Genomic DNA, 20,651 nt, shown 5'->3' with positions numbered 1-20,651 from the left:
AGGGTACACCAATATGAAGCAGAGCTGGAGTGCAGTAAGAGACTTTTGACAGATTTCAGCACCGAGGTTAACAGCGTAACATTCAGGGGCAAGATAAAACACACCCAAGTGTAGACAGGCTTCTCGGGAGATGTTGGAGTATCAGTATCTGAGCAACAGCCATAAATATGATTTGACTGGTTTATTTGGTTTTGGTTTTTTGAGACAGGATCTCGTGTAGCCCAGGTTGTCCTTAAATTTGCTACACAGCCCAAGATGAGCTTCAACCCTTTATCCACCTGCTTCAATCTCCCCAGTGCTGGGATTACAGGCATGAGCCACCAGGCCTTGTGTAGACACATGGTTTTGGTGGCTCTCAACTTAATCTCAAATAGTTTCTAAGGAACTTGATTCTTCCCTTTTCCCCCTTTGCAATAAATGACATGACAGGGTGAGTCCAGAGGTGCCTTGGATAGGACTGCAATTTAATCAGGCAAACCATGGGTCAATCACAGGGTTACCGAAGAGGATTCTTATGAGATTTCATAGAAAATCGAAGGTCTGCTACTGAGAAAAGAGAAAGGCCATGCTCAAAGGTCATGTTCGCTTAGGCCTTGGTACATGATTTACTGTAATGTTAACATCTGTATTTGTAGCATCTTCATATTAACAGAACATTGTTTCTATGTCAGCAACCTTCAGAGCAAATGTTAATTGTGCTGGAATTCTTCACTCTCAGCTGGAGAGAGACTACAACCACATTCCTCGGTGAGGAGCTACTTTTCCTTCCCATCATGTCTCCTTAATTTCCCCTTCCTACCTAGCTTCAAAACAGAAATCTGATCAAGTGGCTGTTCTGCTTATCAGCTGCTCGTGCTGGTGGAAGGATATTAAGTCTTCCCTTGCATAGCCCTCGGGTGGTTTCCTGTGTTCTTTTCCTATCCATAGTCTCCCAATTCCTGTTCTTCTCACCTCCTTTCCTGTTATGCTTCCATCCAGTGGTTGTTAACTTACAGGCACCCTGCTCTCCTTGCTGCTTCTCCAGCAGAGTGGAAGGTCTCAAGTCAAGTCCACTGAATTTGCTGCCCCTTTGCTTGAGCCTTGCATGTACCTGAGGCCAGTATTGGGTGCTCCTCACTTCATCTAGGTTTAATGGTTCACTATGCATTTTTTTCTTTATTCAAATTCCTTACCCCTCTCTGAACTAATTTATATGGCTAATTTCTATTTATAGTTTAGTCATCAAAGCAAGAGTTATTTCCTCAAAAAGTCCCTAATGCCCCATAATCTGAGTCAAGTTGCTTTGCTAGTTTCCATCATAAAATCATGTTTCTATCCCATTATCTACCTCAACTGGCACTTATTCATATATTGGCATAATTATTTAATTAACATTTCCTTTCATACAAGATTCTAGGAGCCACAAAAACATTAAATTTACAACCAATTTATTGCATGATCAGCATTAAATCTCAACAAATTTTAAGAAATAGAAAACCTAAAAGTCATTGAATAAATGAGTAAATACATATCTTTGTCATGTCTCACTGCTAGGGGCAGAAAGGAAAAATTACTGTTATTTTATGGCCGCTAGTTTGACATCATAAACTACAACACTTGGAAAACCAACATAGTTGAGGAGGCATGCAAAAAATGATGACACACTTTCACCTACACTACATGCTCCCGCTCTCTCCTTTCTCCTTGTACATCTATCTTGTTTGCATGGTGATACTCCAGAAGTGTGAGTTTAACAGCTTTCGGTGACTTACACAGTTTGCCTAGTGAATTCTCCAACCTCAATATAGTCTTAGAGATTCCTGAGTCACAACGAACATTGGAAGTGGGAGTGGTCCTGAAGACTCCTGAATTCTGCATAAAGGATACCTGGGTGGTATCAGCACTAGGGGAGACTAAACAGATGACTGACTTTGGCTTGCTTTGGACATTTCTCCTGACTCCTTTTCTACCTGTGAGCTAATCCCCTGAGCTCTGTTTTGAAGTAAATAGGCTACTTAACATATGATTTAGGACCCTCTCATTTCCCTAAACCCCAGGTCATTTATCAGTAAAATTATAAAAAAAAAAAAAAAAAAAAAAAAAAAAAAAAAAACTGTTCCTCTATCCCAGGATCACTGTGAAATTTCAGTGCAAAAATGAAAATATGTCAATAGTATGTACTTGATAAGGAGTCAGTAGATTTCTTATCTTTTTTTAAATCATGTTGCTATCTCTTTCTGACTTTCCTTCTTCTCCTGATTCCATAGATGCTGGCATTTTTCAAACTCTTCTCCTTGGTCATTGTGACCATTTTGCTCTTCTTCTTGAACATATAACTAGGTGATTTCCCAGCTCTCCTTGCAATTAGGAGTGGCCATGAAACCGAGTTCTAAGCAAATGAACAGGAGCAGAGGTTCCAGGAAGGGTCCTTCAGATCAACCAGAAGCAACTCATGTTTGCTTCTGCCCCAGAGACTTATTGGGGTGATCAGCCTTGGGGGTGATTTTGGAAACCTCTTGATGAGATGTCAGCAAAACAGTCAGTGTCTATCCTTGAACAACCCTCAAAAGAGTCTAGTTCCCCTCCAACCACCCACACTAGGCCTGGTCTGTGGCATGGGAGAGAGAAAAACAACTTCTCTATTGCCACATTACACATTCGAGTCTCTTATTCCAGCAGCCTACTTTATCCCCAAGGAGTGCAGACTTTCCTCTTGGTTCTTACTTTTGTCTAAATTTCTTTTTATGTCCTAAGTCTGTCCCCGAGTTCCTTAGCATACACTAGACGGCAAATCCAATCAAGTCCCAGTTGCTTCTTTGAACTCTGACATCTGCTCTGACTAATTTTCCATTGTTGTATACTCAGTTCCCTTAAAACACACCTATGATTGTGCCCCTCCATGGCTCTGAATGCTTACCTGATTCTGTTACACATGAAATGAAGTCCACTTCAGCCTGGCACTCTAGACCTTCCACCAGGCCTGCCATCCGACCTATCCTTATCTCATTTCCCTCCCTTTCTACTGCTCTTTAATCATATCTTATTTCTGGTGCCATGCTTTATTGATTATCCTTCCCACCTGGGAACATCTTTCTTGCTTCTTCTCTACAAATCTACCTTGAAATGACATCTCAAATAATATGCATCTCAAAAACTGTCCATTTCTAGAAAACAGAAAAATAACCACACTATTTCTAAGCGATGACATTTTTTTCTAGTCTTTGGAATGTGGGACAAATCCCCTTGGAAGGACACAGACACACACATATGTACTCACTCACACCCACACTCATCTGTGATCCTTGCATGCATATTTGCACAATAGATGTAGTTACTTATGACCCTCATAACACATATACATACACACATCCACAAGTAGATATTACTAATTGCCAAAGTTAAGCAAAAACCCCAGTAATGGTTATACATTAAAAAAAGGATAAAGATAGGGGAGTGATACAGATTGATAACATGTTTAACAAGTGCGCCGGCAGGAGCCAGGCATATAGATACACATATGCAATTCCAACACCCAGGAATCTGAGACAGGAGAACTGCTAAAAGTTCAAGGCAGGTCTGGGCTACCTAATAAGTTTCAGGTCAGTCTAAGATACACAGACCCTGACTCAAAAAGGGAGCCAAAGAAGTAGTATATATGTACCAGAAGCAAATCACCCAGAGAAACAAAGACATGCGATTAGAAAATGGTTTTTAAATAATTAGAGTTACAAATGATATCTCTCTTACAAATATCCACGTAAAAATTTTTTAAAAAAATTAAATGTGCATTGCCTGAAAACCTCCAAGTAAGTAATAGGTGACAAATTGCCTTGGATGGTCTCCACAGGAGCTGTGTGGAAGACGGCGGCTGAACACCGGGAGTGTGGTCAGCATTGATTGAGCTGTGCCAACGACACTAAGGCACAGTTTAGAGACTGCGTATGAAAAAAGAGTGCTAATGTCCTCATAGAGCCACCATCTGTTACTTCAATATTGAATGAGAGCATTTGGGGACAATCAGGTGAAACAAAACATGGGACGAAAACTGGGTTTCCCTACTTATTCATGTTGTTTTAATGTGAATCCCTAAATAACTTATATTTAATCTAGGGCTCGCATCTGTTTCCACTAAAGAGTGTTAAACAATCACTTCCCTGGCGTCAGAACATTTGGACCAAGACACTTACTCACTGCAGACCCATGGAGCTAAGGAGTCTGTGAGCCCTCTGGGACACCAACCGATTTTGGCTGTTGATAAAGATTGCCAAATTGACACAGTCTATGATCACCTAGAAGCCTACCCCTGGGCTTGTCTGTGAGGGAGTTTCTAAACTGGATAATTGTGGTGGGGAGACCAATCCAAAGTGTCAATGTACCATTCCATGGACTGGAGTCCCAGACTGAATTAAAAGGAAAAGTGAGCTGAGCACAGAGTTCTCTCTCTGCTTCCTAGTGTAGGCACAGTGTACCCAGCTGCCCCACTGGCCGGCTACCAGCCTTCCCTGCCATGATGGACTGGATTGCTTCTTAAACCACACATCAGAATCAATCCTTCCTCGGTTTGCTTTTCTGAGGAATGTTGTTGCAGTAATGATAAAAAGTAGTTAATATAGGGCTATATCTTCATTACCCTGAACTCAGAAAATAAAGAGTGAGAGCCAGTCATAGTAGATCAGTCCCACAATGACATCATGGCTATCCAAGACCAGAGGTATCATCGAACTGATCTCTATGAGGTGTTTTTCTCATTTTCTCACATCCTAAGATTTTTGAAGTTTGAGTGAAGAGACATGGGAGGCAGGCTGGGCTGTGGCGATGATGCCAACCCTGACACACAGCACAGGCTTCCTAGGCTCACACTCAAAACAGGGCTGGCAGGAGAACATATGCAGAAAACACTCACATATGTATGTGCACACACACCCATGTTGGCATACACACAGGCACACACGTGCCCCCAGCTGCTTCCTGGCTTTTCATTCAGGGTTTCTAAAGATAAAGCGACCTAATTTCGTAACCTAGTTTAAAGCAACTCCATGTGAAGACTCTGGTTCCCCAGTCTTGTCCCTGAACTGAACTGTGAGGCAATGTACCAACTGTGCTGTCTCTACCTGCTGGGGGAAAGCACTTCCTCTCTTAGTCCTCCACTGAAGAAAGGGAAAGCTGGTGTGGATGGGGGAGGGGGCTGCTTTTGTCCGAGCTGAAGTTCGGTTTTCCAGGGAACACAAGGTGGAAGGATGTGGTCCAGCAAAGAAACGAAAGAAACTCAGAACTGAAGATGTTGGGGTAGAGATTGACACGAGCTTTAAGGAAGAGTTTCTGGAGCCCCAGCCCTGTTCTTCATCTCCCACACTGGCCTGTGGCTTGCTCCAGGCAGCTTAGGAGGCAAAGCATAATTACAAAACAGTATGGACGGAAGAGAGACCCACTCCGGTATTACTGGCTACGATCTTAAAAACAGAGGCGAGCTCTAATTGTAAATTGAGTCACCTCTGCAGAGAGAAAGCATGTGATATTTAAGAAGACACATATTATCTGTGGCGCTGACACACTTCTAAATGGGCTAACTCACTCTAAACTGAGAGCTTGGATTCCAGCCCAGGAGACGAATATTTTTGGTTTCTATTTTGAACATCACTTCCTTCCCATTCTAGTAATTTAGCTTATTTCCTCCCAAACTGGCTTGGCTGACATGTGTCTTAATGGTATCAGAGGGAACAGCCTCCACAGGTTGTCACTAGGAGGGTGAGGAGAGCCACTATTAGGAAAGAGAGGACAAGCAAGCCTCTCCAGGTGCATGATAACCTACTACAGGAGGAGGAACCTGAAAGGGGACATTAAAACAGGTTGTGTTTGTTTCTTTTACAAGTTGGCGTTGGAGTCGTGTTTAGCAAGCCTTTCAGGAACTAAAGATTATCTGAGTGCCCATCAGTTTCCAAGGATAAGTCCGCTTCTCATTAATGGAACAGAGGGGTTACAATCAATTCATGCCCTGGCATCAGTAACGGGGCAGCCCTCAGGCTGTCATAGGCTCTCCACTTTGAAGAGAAAACAGGCAGAAGACACTGCCTGGCTCTTTGGGTAGCTGGAGACCTAACAAGACCTCCAGAAAGTCAAGCAAGAAGCATTAACTTGGTTCTGTTTGCAAGATGGGTCACTATGAGCAAAGGAATGCACACAGGAAATGGGATGATTGAAATGGCATGAGGAAGAGATGATCAGAGCCTAGGGGAAGGAGGGAGGGAGGGAGGCAGGAAGGAAGGGAGGGAGGGACAGAGAGAGGCACTGAGAGAGAGAGGAGGGAGATAGAGGGGGGAGAGAGAGGGGGGACTACAGAAAACAGCCACCTTCATGCGGGTTGAGCCCAGGGGCCACTGCTAGGATACTGGGGCACCTAACTGAAGGCTGTCTTGAACACCTCCATGTGCCATCACTGAGGGGTGACATGCATGGGAGGAAAGCCTGTGCACAGGGAGCAAGAGCAAATATTGGCAAAGTTATCAAAGAAGTAGGCTGTCACCAGTCACAGTAAACCACAGGAGAGAAGAGTTTGAGGAGGAAGTTCCAGGGGTGTGGGGGAGTGAGTTCCAGGGGTGTGGGGGAATGAGTTCCAGTGGTGTGGGGGAGTGAGTTCCAGGGGTGTGGGGGAGTGAGTTACAGGGGTGTGGGGGGGTGAGTTCCAGTGGTGTGGGGGAGTGAGTTACAGGGGTGTGGGGGGAAGGAGTTCCAGGGGTGTGGGGGGAGTGAGTTCCAGGGGTGTGGGGGGAGTGAGTTCCAGGGGTGTGGGGGGAGTGAGTTACAGGGGTGTGGGGGAGTGAGTTACAGGGGTGTGGGGGAGTGAGTTCCAGGGGTGTGGGGGGAGGGCTGGAATTTGTGTCACCAAGGAGGGGAAAGAGAAGGGGAAAATGGAATCCCTGAAGGATAAGCTCAGCTACACAAAGTCTGAACACTGTCTCCCACAGCTGTCCAGGCCCAGCCATGCTATACAATGCTCCCTGTGCTCACTCAGTCAGCCTCAGGACCCTCACTACCCTTCCCAAAGCCTGTAGTCATTATTCTGAAGGGAAGAATTGTGTTCTCTAGAAGACTTTGACACATATACCAGGTTCAGAGTGGGGTCCTTTCTACAAAAAGTAGGAGTCCAGGCCCAGAGATCCCAATTCCAGGTTGACCCTGACCTGGCCTGCCAGGTGCACCCTGAACAGCTTTTGCATCTGTTTTCTCATTGGTGAGCTGATGTGACCAACGGTACAGAGGCAGGCTGTGGGAGCAGTCGCAGCCTCTGAAAGGATGCCTAGTCTGCTGAGCTCAAGAGGCAGGAAGCAAAGAATTTCTCCCGGAGAGTGGAGGGGTCTGTGAAGAACAAGGGTTTCCCACCAACCCTGCTCCCCATGGTGCTCCCGGAGCCAAGACCCTCAGGGGTGCCACAGAGCACTCTATGGAACCAAGGTTCTTAACCAAGACCAGTGACCTGAGTGCCTGCACTTGTTCCTTTGTTTGTTGTTTGTTTGTTTGTTTGTGGTGCTGGAAACCCAACCCAGGGGCTTCTAAACGCCTGTCAAGTGTCCTACCATTGATCTATACCCTGACTTTCTACTACCCATCCCCCATCTCATCTTTTTTTTTTTTTTTTAATTCTTGCTATTCTCATGCTTACTTGGGGGACTGTTAAGAAGCTCTAAGCCTTATCAGTCTTCAATAAACAACACTACCAAGTCAGTCAGTCTTATCGTTAGCACATGCAGTCCAGCGGCCAGTGGCAGCACATGTGTCATCAGGCCGCTGTGCTGCAGGGAACCGAAAGTCAGGGTTGTTGCAGAGTGATGCTCGAGCCTGAAGACCCTTCCTGGGCTTTACGGAAAACAAGGAAATTCCCCAATTCCTCATTTGGTTTCTTGAGCAGAAGGGCTAGTTAACACACAGTGTATTTGCAGAAAGAGGCCAACGTTTTAAAACCAGTGTGAGGCATTTAAACTCTCACAGAAAAAGTCAGGGGACACTGAACTACACCTAGCCCTCTCCTCCTTCCTGAACATTCTGTGCGATTGGATAATGGTGCGATTGGTGCTGGGTACCGGTACTGTGTGACTGGTCTGTGCTGGCTACTTCTGTCTGCTGACACCAATAACAGACAAGAGAGGGTATCTGTTCCAGAGCCACATCTGAGTCTCCCAGAAGGGAGTACCCACCTGCCTTAGCTTCCTACTGGACTTTCAGCGGACAGCCATTACAGGGTGCCCACAATCACCAGGGAGGGAAGAAAGAGGAACCAAAGACCACACACACACACACACACACACACACACACGCCCAGCCTGAGGTCCTATTTGTTCAGTCCTTATCGTGTATCAGAGCCTCCCACTAGTCAGAAATACTATATGGATGAATACTATAATGTATACCTCTCCAGGGGAATCAGAAAATAATGCCTGCTAGCCTAATGCTGGCTTAGGCAGGAAACTTACTAAAAGCATTTGTTGATAACTATTCCCAACATCAGCCATGACTAGAGGGTCCTTTCTTATACCCCAGTGATGCTCCCCACCCACCCCCACCCCTGTGAACTCTTCTGGCCCAGACATCACTGTACTATGTCCTCACTGTTGATTTTTTTTTTCTATCCATGGGTTTTAGTTTTATAAACCACATCTTTATCACCCCCTTGATCCTAAGGAATCCACCCAGAATGCAAAACATTCTGGGGCAGAAAACAATGCCTTAATGCCTAGGAACAACACACTTTAAAAACAAATCTATAAGCACCTGGGTTAAGCAAGGGTATGGGAACATGTGCTGGAAAAATGACAGCCTTTTCAGTAATGACACTGATCAAAATGATGTCCACAAGCAGAGAATGGCGTTAGCTAAAGACGGTGTCCACAAGCAGAGAATGATGCTGGACAGCTATTTGTCACCAGCTTGAACAGACCAGTACTTAAATATAAGACCCGACACTGTAAGATATTAGAAGAAAATGCAGGAGACATGATTCAGAATACTTCGATGGGATGGATTTTCTAAAGAGGGCCCCAAACAAGAAACAAAGGAAAAATGGGCAAACAAAAAACTGAAACACTTCTACACAGCAACGACAGCAGGCAACCGAGTTAAAGGACAAATTACGGAGTAGGAGACTCTGTATTTCAGACTGCATTCCTGATATGGGCAAATACCCAGAATTCATATCTACACCAAAACTTGAAAAACTCTATAACCAACAAATACCCCATAAAAACAGGTGGTAGGTCTAAATCAGCTTGTCTCAAAAGAAGACATGTAAGTGACCAGCAGATATATTTTAAAAGAGTAAACCTCACTAATCATCAGGGAACTACAACTCAAGAAACAGCCCCTCCTTTCCTAAGAGTGGCTCTCACCACACAGGAGTCAACATGTACAGTGGAGGCTATTGAGAAAGAGAACCCTTCGTGCTGGTGGTGGGAACCATAGCGGGCAGAGCCACAAGAACACAATGGCTGCTCCTAAGGAATCCTAAAACGTCAAGAATGGCGCCACTGTCTGACCCAGCACACTCTCACTCCCAGGTCTGTATCCAAAGGAGAGGAAACTCCTTTGATCTGCATAAGTAGGAGACACATCTGCCGTGTTCATTGAAACACTGTTCACAACAGTCAGGAAACGGAAGCAACCCTCGGAGTCCATCAACATAGGAATCCCAGGGCTTGGGAGGGAGAGACAGGTGGATTACTGGGGCTCCCACGGTGGCCAACAAGCCTAGCCTATTTGGCAAGTCCTGGGTCAAGAAGAAATATAGTTTCAAAAAAAAAAAAATCAAAGTAGATAGTACCTGAGAAATGATACCCAAAATAGACCTCTGGCCTTCACACTCATGTGCACAAGCACCCCTCCTCCCACAAGAAAAACAAATGTGACATGTCTGTCTGCATGCTTGTATTTACTGGTAAATGGTGAAAAGGGTTATGGATGCAACGAAAATGCCAAGCAACCTAACTGAGAACAGACACAAGGTCAGTGGAAGGATGTGAATGTTCTTGTCATATAAGAAATCGAAAACTTACAGAAGGAATTCACATCAGAAGTAAAACACAGACTATTATTTTTGTTAAGGTTTGTTACATTTTTGGAAAGGCTGATTAATAAAGAATCGTGAAGCTGGGCTGAGTGGCACATATCTAGAATCCGGCTCTTTGGGAGGTTAGATTAGGAGGCTCAGGAGTTGAAGGTCTGCCTGGTTTACAGAGTGTGTTCTAAGCTAGCCTGGGCTACTGGGAGATACCTTTCTCTCAAAATGAGTACAAGTCAGGGTTTGGGAATGCCTAGCTCACGGGAGACCCTGGGTTCAATACCCAGTGCTCTAAAGAGAGTTTGAGGCCCTTTCATCTTTTTTTTTTTTTTTTTTTTTTTTTTGGTTTTTCGAGACAGGGTTTCTCTGTGTAGCTTTGCGCCTTTCCTGGAGCTAACTTGGTAGCCCAGGCTGGCCTCGAACTCACAGAGATCCACCTGGCTCTGCCTCCCGAGTGCTGGGATTAAAGGCGTGCGCCACCACCGCCCGGCTGAGGCCCTTTCATCTTATATTCTTAAAAGTCTTGTGTGACTACATATGTTACAATGTTGTTTAGAAGTGGAAACTGAGGCAGGAAGATTTTGCAATAGCTTCTTTCCCTGGTCCAGCAAACATTCAGATGACTTGGGGCAAGAGAAAATATTCTAACATTATGTTTGTACCAATACTCTTTAACTATTGTTCCAAAAACTTTAGCTATAAAAGCAGCAAAAATGAAATGAATGTTTCTCATTCTTCCCCCAGGGGAAGCTGAGGCCAAGTCACACTTGCTACTGGGCAGCGCTTTTTCTATTTGTGAGACTGTGCCATTGGCTTATGGGAGAAGCCATATCCCCTGACAGTAAGTCCCTCTAAAGGATTTCAACTCTGCCAAGTGGAAAGAGTGTGGAAATAAGATTTGCCCTTACATACACAGGCATCGAAAACAGGCATGCCTTTAAGTCTTAGTTCAAATTAAAAACCCATTTACGGCAACGTGAAAATCGGAGCTTACTTTTTATAGCCCGTGACCTTTGCTAAGGGTGTTATTTTTAAATTCAATAAAATGTCATATTATCTGTCAGAAAAAAAAATGTGGTGCCTATGCCGAGTGGAAGATTATTTATCTGTACAGAAAAAGAAGAACCTGTCATTGGCAACATGAATGGAATTAGAGGCTTTGGGGTTTAGTGAAATAAGCGAGGCACGGGAAGTTGAGCACCATGCCACCAAGCCCTGAGCCATCTCACTTACATATAAGTTATCACAAAGTGTATTGTATACTAAGAGCAAGATGGTGGTTACCAGAGGTAATGGTGAGATAATCAAGGGAAAGGTTCTTCAAAGGATAGTAAGTCACAGATACCATTTCACAGTACAGTGACCATAAACCATGATAGTGTAGTGCACTTTTCTTGCAGACGGCTAGAAAAGAGGATTTAGAATGTTTGCAGTACAAATAACTGATAAAGGTCTGAGCAGATATACTTTGTGCTGACTTAAACATTACACATTGTGCCCATGTGTCAAAACACCACATGGCACACCATAAATACATATGATTTTTATGTTCTAGTTGGTTAAAAACAATAAATACTCCCCTCCTTTCTCCCATGACTTTCTCCCCTACGCAGACAAGGACATGGAGGAGACAGCGGGAAGGAACTGAAGAGCAGCCCTGCACATGGCTTCAGGTGGCAACAATGGCTTTCAGCCCCCAGCTAGTGAGCTCACGGACGACGTGACCACTGAAGATGTGTTCTGACTTACAGAATCCTGAGGGTGAGTTGAGAAAAACACAGCATGCAACTGAAATGAACTTGAGATAACAAACAAACAAACAGCAGACACCTACGCTCCAGTCCAGAGTCGCTCTGGGCTCCTTTGCTGGACCATTCGCCACAGGAAGGCCAAGAGGATGTGCAGGAGCCAGGTGCTGGAGGCCTGTCCGGGAGATGGCTTTCCTGCAGCAAGAAAATAAATATATAAATAAATGCATACATATATATACATGAACACACAAACATGAGAGTCTTGTACAGAGCTCATAGCTCCATGTGGGGTAGAAACTGTACCCAAGTGACCTGAGTGAATCTCCAACATCTGATACCCCTTACACCTGTGCTGAGATACACCTTTGCTAGGATACAGAGGGATAAATCTCCCCAAATCAGGACACTTGAGGCAGCCGCTTTGTAATGGGGATATAAGGACAGAATCTGAAAGCTCAACTTCTTTTCAGGGTAGAGGGCAAGAGTGGAGCCTCTCCACTTACAGAAATGGACATGGTGTGGATACTTGCGATACTTGGAAAGTAATTCAAGTTTCCAGAGACAACATGTAAGCAAAGCCCTCTCCTGCAACCCAACTTCCCAGAACAGCACTGCGCAGGCTGGTTACCAATGGAAGTCTGCTCTTCCTCTCTTCTGAGAGCATCCTCCTTCTCCATGCTGAGGACCACTGTCCACTGAGCTGAAAGCTCTCAACATGAAAGGACTGACTTGCGTCTGCCAAGGAACAGCCCACATTCCTTCAGCACCCCTCAACACAAGCAAGAGGACCCACAGCAAGAGAAGCAGGGAGGGGAAGAGCTACTGTGAGTGCCTCCCCACCCCCACCCCTCCACCCCCACTCCCCACCCCCCCACCCCCCACCCCACTCCATGAGAGTCTCTGAGGGAAAAGGTGCTTATACCAGAAAGATAAAGGACTAGGAGCAGAAGCGGGGAGATGTGTTACACCCTAAAGGACAGGTGGCCTCTCTGCATGTTCATTGACCTATCCATACTCCACCCAGGCATGGAATTGGTGTGGTTAGGCAAGAACAGCAGTTCTCCACACCCAAGGGTGGACATGTGCCACCAGTGGTCTCTGTGTTTGTCAGAGAGCTCAGCAGGTGTCCAGCTCTCTGAGTTTCTTTTAGGGTCCCTTGGAGTCCTAACCAGGAAGTTCCAGAAAAAAGGTCTTCAGTAGCTGGAAATTATCACAACAAGCTTGCTGGCAATTTTCCAATGCTCCCGCAGAATGCAGGCAACATATTTGATGTCTGTAATCCCCCAGACTCGTCATAAGGGTGGAAGCCTTAAAGGAAGACAGATAATTAACCACATCAGTTTTGGCTCCTCACACCAAAGTGTGTTCCACAGCCTCCAGCCATATTCTTATGAAAGAAACAGTGGTTCAGTATGGTGACATGGGCCTGGAACCCAGCACAGCTAAGGACACAGGAGCAGGAAGTTCTAAAGAGAGGAAGTTCAAAGCTAGCCTGGGATACATAGCAAGACCCTGGCTTGGAAAGTAAAAGGTAAGTAGACATTCGAAGGTGCTAAGACAGTCTAATAAGATAACAGAAGAAACAAAGGGGTGAGGATGGATGACGGAGGGATAGAGAATCTTTTAGGGCAATCCTTCGCTCGCAAAGGTTTTCCTCCAACATTGAGGGACTTTCTCTGGCATGATTCTTAGTTTTTTTTCTTTCTCTAGATTCAAAGGCCTCCCCACCAATGCTAAACCAGTTTACACTGTTAATAAAAAGGTATTTTTGTGGCTTCAGAAACTACGGGTTGTTCTGCCTTTGGGTCTTCAGGAATCTCCACAATGTAAAGTTACACGTTTAAAAACTACCACAGCTAGAGGCTGGGACAGGAGGGTTATCATTTCAAAGCCTGCCTGGGCTACACAGCAAGTTTGAGGGTAGCCTGGGCAACTTAGCAAGACTTAAGACATAACTCCATGTGAAAGGCCCTGGTTGAAATATTTGGGGGATTCGGGGGGCAAGAAGGAGGGGGAAAAGAGAGAAGAAAGGGAGCAAGGGAGGAAGGGAGGGAAGGAGAGAGGGAAGAAAAGGAAAAACAACCTTGGGTCTAGGCTTGATCCTCAGACACACACACACACACACACACACACACACACACAACCCTAATACACAAGCACGAAGCCTCGGGATGGCTGAAGAACTCTTAAATTTGAGATAAATGAGAGGAAAACACATCTTTCAGAGTTTCACAAACTATCTCAGAGACTTATGACCAGAAAATGGAAGAGGGGGGGGGGAGGGGCGGAAGGAGAAAAGGAGATCAAGGAGTTAAGGAGAAGAAGGAGGAAGAGGGGGAAAGAAATAGAATTTCACTGTCAGGTCCTGGCAGAAACCTGAGCAAATGATTTCAGCTCCTACGCACCGGCAGACTGTGACAGCCAACCTTTCATCACCCTCCAGGACTAAGAACCAACCCCTGACCCAGCAGCAAACGACCCAAACTACCGACACAGGAGGCAAGGCAGCCATACAACACAGAACACCATTGCGCAGTGAAAGATCAACATGGTATTTCACTGGAACTCTGGACAAAGCATGCCCTTTTCTAGTCTGTGCACAGAAGCAATGAGGTCTTTTTATTACTTCTCATTTATTCCTCATTATGGACCGAATGTAAAGTTGAATTTGTAACATTAACAGAAGAAAGCAGTATATGAAAATGAGTAAGAGGCATCAAGAGCATCTACCAGTCTGTGACCAAAAGCACATCTTAGAAAAGTAGATAAATGAAACACAGAATAGAAAAATCATTATTAGGAAATATTGGGGCCTGAGAAGGTGCTTCTGATTTCAGCTTTCTACTCTTCTAAATGGCAGAAAATGATTTTTTTCTAGCAGTTCATACATGTACAGACATTTTCATTCAAAGAGCACAGGATTCTCATTATATCTGAGACCTCAACTAAAATCAGTGTTAGTTTTCTATACATCCATCATGGTAGTGGAAGATAACATGAAATTCTAGCAGAGCCTGGTGTGTGTATGGAAGGGGTGAGGTCAGTTGTTTTATGTGACAATTTGCTCCAATAAAACAATAAATGGGAGTTCAACATTTCGTTCTTTCTTCCTGCTCAGAATCCTCCCCAATGCACAGACTGCAAAGCGTGAAATGCCAACAATTCTATTAACTTCACAACATCACTTTGTGGGGAGTGAATATTCTCACAAGAGCATGTCTGAAAAGAACTGTGATATTAACTGTGAAATAAATATGAAAAGAAAATACTTCATAACGTGGTTCCCAGAGCATAAAGTCACAGTTAATGTCAATTACCTGACATGAAAGACCACTAACACATTTCAAGTACAAAAGCCATCTTACATCTTAAATAGCATTCTATTATTCTCTTTCCTTCACTCAGTAAGACTATAAACTCCTAAAGGACAGGGCTCCATTCATCCACTAATCCTGTTATGTCTAGCCCAGGGGTAGACTCTGCAAATATTCAATAAATGCTTTCTGAATTAATGAATGAACTTGACCAAAAAGCTAAGCAAAACAGCTTGCTGATTAGATCAGGGCTTGAGAAATCCAATTAGGATGATTTGAATAACGACCCAGGCTTTACCTCAGAGACGCTCTTTGCTGAGAGGGTCCAAAGTCCTTCAAAGGAGCTCTTTAAAAATAAACGCAGCTGGCATGGTGGCACGTGCCAGGGTTTCAATCCCAGCACTCAGAAGGCCAAGCAGAGCCGGGAAGGCCGTATGTTCAAGGCCAACTTGGACTGCATACATAGGGAGACTTTTCCAAACACCAAAAAAATAAATACATGCAAATGAGGTAGAACTCACCCCTGAGAGGTCTAGGGATCAATCCAGGCCTGAGAGTGCATGCCTGTGATACTACAGTGGGGAGGCAGAATCAGGAGGATCACCAAGTGAAGGCTATCCAAGGTCTGGACCAAGCCATCTCATAAGAAAAGAAAACTGAGAAAGAAGGGAAGGGTAGGAGGAAGGGAGAGGGAGAGGAAGGCAGGGAAGGAAGGGGAGAACCAAAATCTAAATAATCAAAAGGGGGGAATAAATCTAACCTTGGAGACACTGAATCAGCTCATCTTCTTTGTATGACTACTGAAATACCATCCCATTGTGCTATTTATAAAGGACATATTACTAGGGTATTAATGATTTTAGACAAGGTCTCACCATATACCTCTGGCTAGCTAACTGCCCTGAACGTACTATGTAGACCAGGATGGTATCAAACTCACAGAGATTCTCTTGCCCCTGCCTCCCAATTGCTGGGATTAAAGGCATGTGCCATCACCTCTGGCCAGGGTATTAACTTTTTGTAATGTACTCACCCAAAGAAACATGTAGCATAAATACTTTTCATAAACAAAATGGAAAGACATGCAGGACTGATTATTCAGCATGTTACCCTCTTGGGATCCATTTCTAAATTCCAATCTACTCTCATTTCAACTCATTTGTATGACTCCCAGATTCAAGCCATGCGCCCGACCCACCACTCTCTGAGGAGTCTAATACATGAGGATGAGATTGAACTTCTATGGAATGAGTGGGAAAGTGCCAGAGAATACAAAGCGTGGCTTGGCCAGGATACCTAAAGACCAACAGGAGATACCGATGCATTCATCCCAACATTCTAGAAAGGAGCCAGATACCTAAAAAGTTACTCTGTTCTTTAGGTTTATTTCCCAAGTGCCTCAAGAGACATCCGGTGGGGCTGGCAATACAGCTCGGTGATAGAGTACTTGACTAGTATGTGAGGCTGTGAGTTCAATACCCAGTACCTCAAACACACACAAAACAGACATGCTATACAGTGTGAGTGTGAGTGTGTGAGTGTGTGTGTGTGTGTGTGTGTGTGTGTGTGTGTGTGTGTGTGTGTGCGCTGGTGTGTTTTTCCTTATGTCATGGAGACCGTAGTCACTTGTATCCAAGGCGGCCCATACAGCTTCTCAGTTAACCTAAACAAACAGCCTGAAATGCTAATAGTCCACACAGTGAGAACCAGTCCCAAGCCCCACATAAATGTAAATATCCCACCCGTGATTTATGTAGGGGAACAAGCTGTGTAATTACTTGAGTCAAAGTCTTATTCCACATTGCATATAAATCCAAAGTCATTTTTGACAATTTTAAATGTGCATCAACATCTTCAAGGATGTAATTATTAGTAACAAAGGTTGAGTGTAGTCCCCTAAGGTGTGTTCAGCCAATCAGAAAATCACTTCGGAATTGAATCTTCAAAACCATACACCTGTGGAGTCTGGACTTTGTTATTCTGTGGTGATTCCTTCCAAAACAGTAAGACTGCGATGCTGAACTTCTGGCCACAGTAGGTCCCTTTAAAAGCCTCCCAGGAGACTGAAGCATAGCTCAGTGGTAGAATAAATACATGCCAAGCATGGGTAGGGCCTCAGATTCAGTCCTCAGCACAAGGAGGAGGAGGGATAAGGGGAGGAGGGAGAGGAGGAAACAAAAAAGGAAATGCAGGCTTCTGAGCATTTCTACTGTGTCCTCAAGCTGAGCACCACTCTTGCAAAGCTGTGCACGCTCTGACTGCTGTGCCTACTAAAGTGGCTAAGCCTGTATCCTTATTCATTCTATATTTTCTCTATAGAACGTTCGACATTCATTCACATACTCATTCATCCAACAACACATTTATTGAGCATCTATTTTATGCCCGGCACTGTCCTAGATGGGTAGACTCATGAATGAATGAAACTGACATGAGCTGCTGCCTGGGCAAAGCTCACAAAACGTATTTTACCACACACTGAATCATTTTACATACCTTACAGATCCTTTACAACAATGAGGCTTTCATTATCCCTACTTTGGAGTATGAACAGTTAAGCTACTGGCCCAAGGTCATGTGTATAAAAAGAGAGTCAAATGAAGGTGAACCAGGGAATTTAACACCTTCCTGTGAATGCCTTATCCTGTTATGCAGTCCCACACTTGCATGGCCCTGACAGCACACATACACACACATCCATACCAAATGACATACTGTAGAACTAGCATCTGCTATACTTGTCTCCTAGTTGTCTTAATTATGTCTTAAGGATGTAGGCTTCAACAAACAAGAGAGAGGCCATGTTTGAGAGGTACTAGGATGCAAAGATTAAAAACAGAACTTGGAGGAATATGGGAGAGAAACAACCCCTCCTCAGAAGAGCCACTCGCCTCCTGCCATAGACAAGAACTAACATGGAGACCCACAACTAGACAATATGCAGAGAGTGAAACTTTGGGTCAGTTAGTCCTAAATGGAATGCCATCATCAAAGCCTGCCCCTCAAGGCTCGTGGATCTATGTGGAAGAAGGGACGGCCCAAAGATTATGAGTCAGAAGTGGCAGATGATTCTAAGGATGCAGGTCTTCCAGACATAACAGGGTTGATAAACATATGAATACACAGAGCTGTGACATCACACACAAGACCCATACAAATTCATACTGGACAAAATCCTAGCACCAAGAAGGGGATGTGGACACAAAGCTAGGATGTGGACTCCTAACCAGGAAATATTTGCAACTGATACGTGCTGGGAAAAGGAAAATCAGTTTTCTCCAAAGGATCAATGGACTGTCGCTACATATATCAACTGCAGACCAGGACAGAGATAGTTGAGCAATACAGAATGTACTCCATTTTCTTGTGCACTTTTTTTGTTAATTTTTGAAGTATTGGATGTTTATTCTGATTTTTGTGTTTTTGTTTTGTTTTGTTTTGTTTTGTTTTGTTTTGTTTTGTTTTGTTTTGGGGGAGAGAGAAGTGCAGGGAGAAAGAACATGAAATTGGGTAGAGAGGTGGGAAGGATCTGGGAGGAGTTGGGAAAGGGAAAGAATATGATCAAAATATGTGAACATTTTTGAAGAAAAAGAAAAAGTGTAAAAACATAAATAATATTTTGAGAGCAGAGAAAGGATAACAATTTACCTTACCAACAGGTAAATCTTTTTTTTCTTTTCTTTTTTTTTTAAATTAAGAGATTCTCTATTCATTTTACATACCAACCACAGATTCCTCTGTCCTTCCTCCTCCCGCCCCTCAGCCTTCACCCACAACCCACCCCCATTCCTACCTCCTCCAAGGCAAGGTCTCCCATGGGGAGTTAGCAGAGCCTGGTAAACTCAGTTGAGGCAGGTCCAAGCCCCTCCCCGCTGCACCAAGGCTGCTCAGAGTGTCTCACCATAGGCACTAGGCTCCAAAAAGCCAGCTAGTGGAAACACATGAACTGTGGACCAATAGCTGAGGAGCCCCCATGGTACTAGACCAGGACCTCTGGATAAGCGAGACACTTCTTTAGCTTGAACTGTTTAGGGGGCCCCCAGGCCGAGGGATCGGGACCTGTCCAACAGGTAAATCTTAACCTTTTTTAGTTTCACTGTTTATATATATAATGTGTGTGTGTGTGTGTGTGTATTCATATATAATATATATATATATATATATATATATATATATATACACACACACACACACACACACACTAAAACAATCATGGCCAAGTCAGAGAATAGTGAAGAGAAATTTTTTATGTTGCAGAATTCTAAGCACACACTGTTGTTCCTGGCATTATTACACATTCATCATTCCCACAGCATCTAGCCACAGCTAGGCACTTGATAATCGCTGGATAAGCATGCTCTTTTTGTTGCTTTCAAATATTCTAATTCCCCTGGACACATCCACTCCTTCAGTAGAGATCTGTCCAGCTTCTGCTACATGTCAGGGAGTTCAAAGGCAATTATTCAAACAGAAGTTTCTTCTAGTCAGGGAGTGATTGTCTAGTTGCCTACAGAATCACTCCTCTGCCCTAAGCTGCCTGTCTGACTTAGGCACTCTACTCCCCTCAGACCAAGTCAACATTTCATAAATAAACATGCAAACCAAATGCCGCAGGATTTCTTTGTTGTGCTGTATTCATGTGAATGAACACAACAGCAGAAAGACGTGTTTAATTCATAACAATGGACTCACTATCAAACACAAGCTCGTCGGCTAGGCAGTAATTATCTCCAATGGAGAACTCATCATAAACACATCCATAAAGCGATGTTGGCATGATGGAGGCTATGATAAGAAACCTCCTTGTAAAATAAAGATTTCTTAGCTAAAATCCTCTCAGGAACCAATAACCTTTTCTCTTTAAGGAATTATGAAGAAGAAAAAAGTTACCCTCTGGGATATCGAACAAGCAGTGATACGGATGGGCTGAGTTGTGTCTCCCAGCCCCTGTTTCTTATATAGAAACCTAGTGTTCAATACCTCAGAATCTGACCTTAGTTGAAGACTGGGTCTTTAGAGAGGGGACTGAGTTAAAATGTCCATCAGAATGGACACCCGATGCACAGGAACTGGTGTCACCATGAAAAGTGGAAATACGGACACAGACTCACACTTAAAGAAAAGGCTACATGAAGACAAGCGTCAAGATGGAGGTGGTGTGGCTGCAAACCAAGGGTGGTTACAGATGACCAGTAGATGGCCAGGGGCTGTGAGAGGGTCTTGGAGCCGACTCTCCCTCACAGCCTCAGCATGTTAGACTCGGTGTAGAGCAAGTTTCTAGTGTTTGAGCTGCTTAGCCTGTGAAACTTGGTGAAAGGAGCCCTAGAAAACCCTCCCCCTTCAAAACTGGACCCCCAAGCTTAGAGTGAGCACAGCGGGTTTGGTGAACTTCAGATCTCTGTGTTGTCTCTTCCTATTGCCCCGTGAGACTTCTGGGACCACCTTTTCATAATTCCACCCTCGGAAAACAATGATACTTAAAGATGGACACTTTCTAATGAAACTTCAAGGCGAAAGACACCTTTCTCATGCAAACATCAGAAAATCTGATAAAGGTTTAAA

General features: G+C 44.2%; 1 protein-coding gene across 5 annotated transcripts in view; it reads right to left on the bottom strand.

Moving 5' to 3' along the window:
- The window catches only part of Dgki (diacylglycerol kinase iota), a 452,147-nt gene that overhangs the window by 292,868 nt on the left and 138,628 nt on the right, over positions 1-20,651 (bottom strand). For all 5 annotated transcript variants that reach the window (XM_015989976.3, XM_015989977.3, XM_076566517.1 and 2 more), the window contains exon 2: positions 11,859-11,967. In XM_015989976.3, coding sequence (XP_015845462.1) covers positions 11,859-11,967 — 109 coding nt within the window. The remainder of the gene's footprint in view (positions 1-11,858; positions 11,968-20,651) is intronic.

This window comes from Peromyscus maniculatus, chromosome 3 (assembly GCF_049852395.1).
Source record: "Peromyscus maniculatus bairdii isolate BWxNUB_F1_BW_parent chromosome 3, HU_Pman_BW_mat_3.1, whole genome shotgun sequence".
In the NCBI taxonomy this organism is placed as follows: Eukaryota; Metazoa; Chordata; class Mammalia; order Rodentia; family Cricetidae; genus Peromyscus; species Peromyscus maniculatus.
The sequence above is the reverse complement of the archived record's forward strand: the minus strand, read 5'-3'. Positions and strand labels throughout refer to the sequence as shown.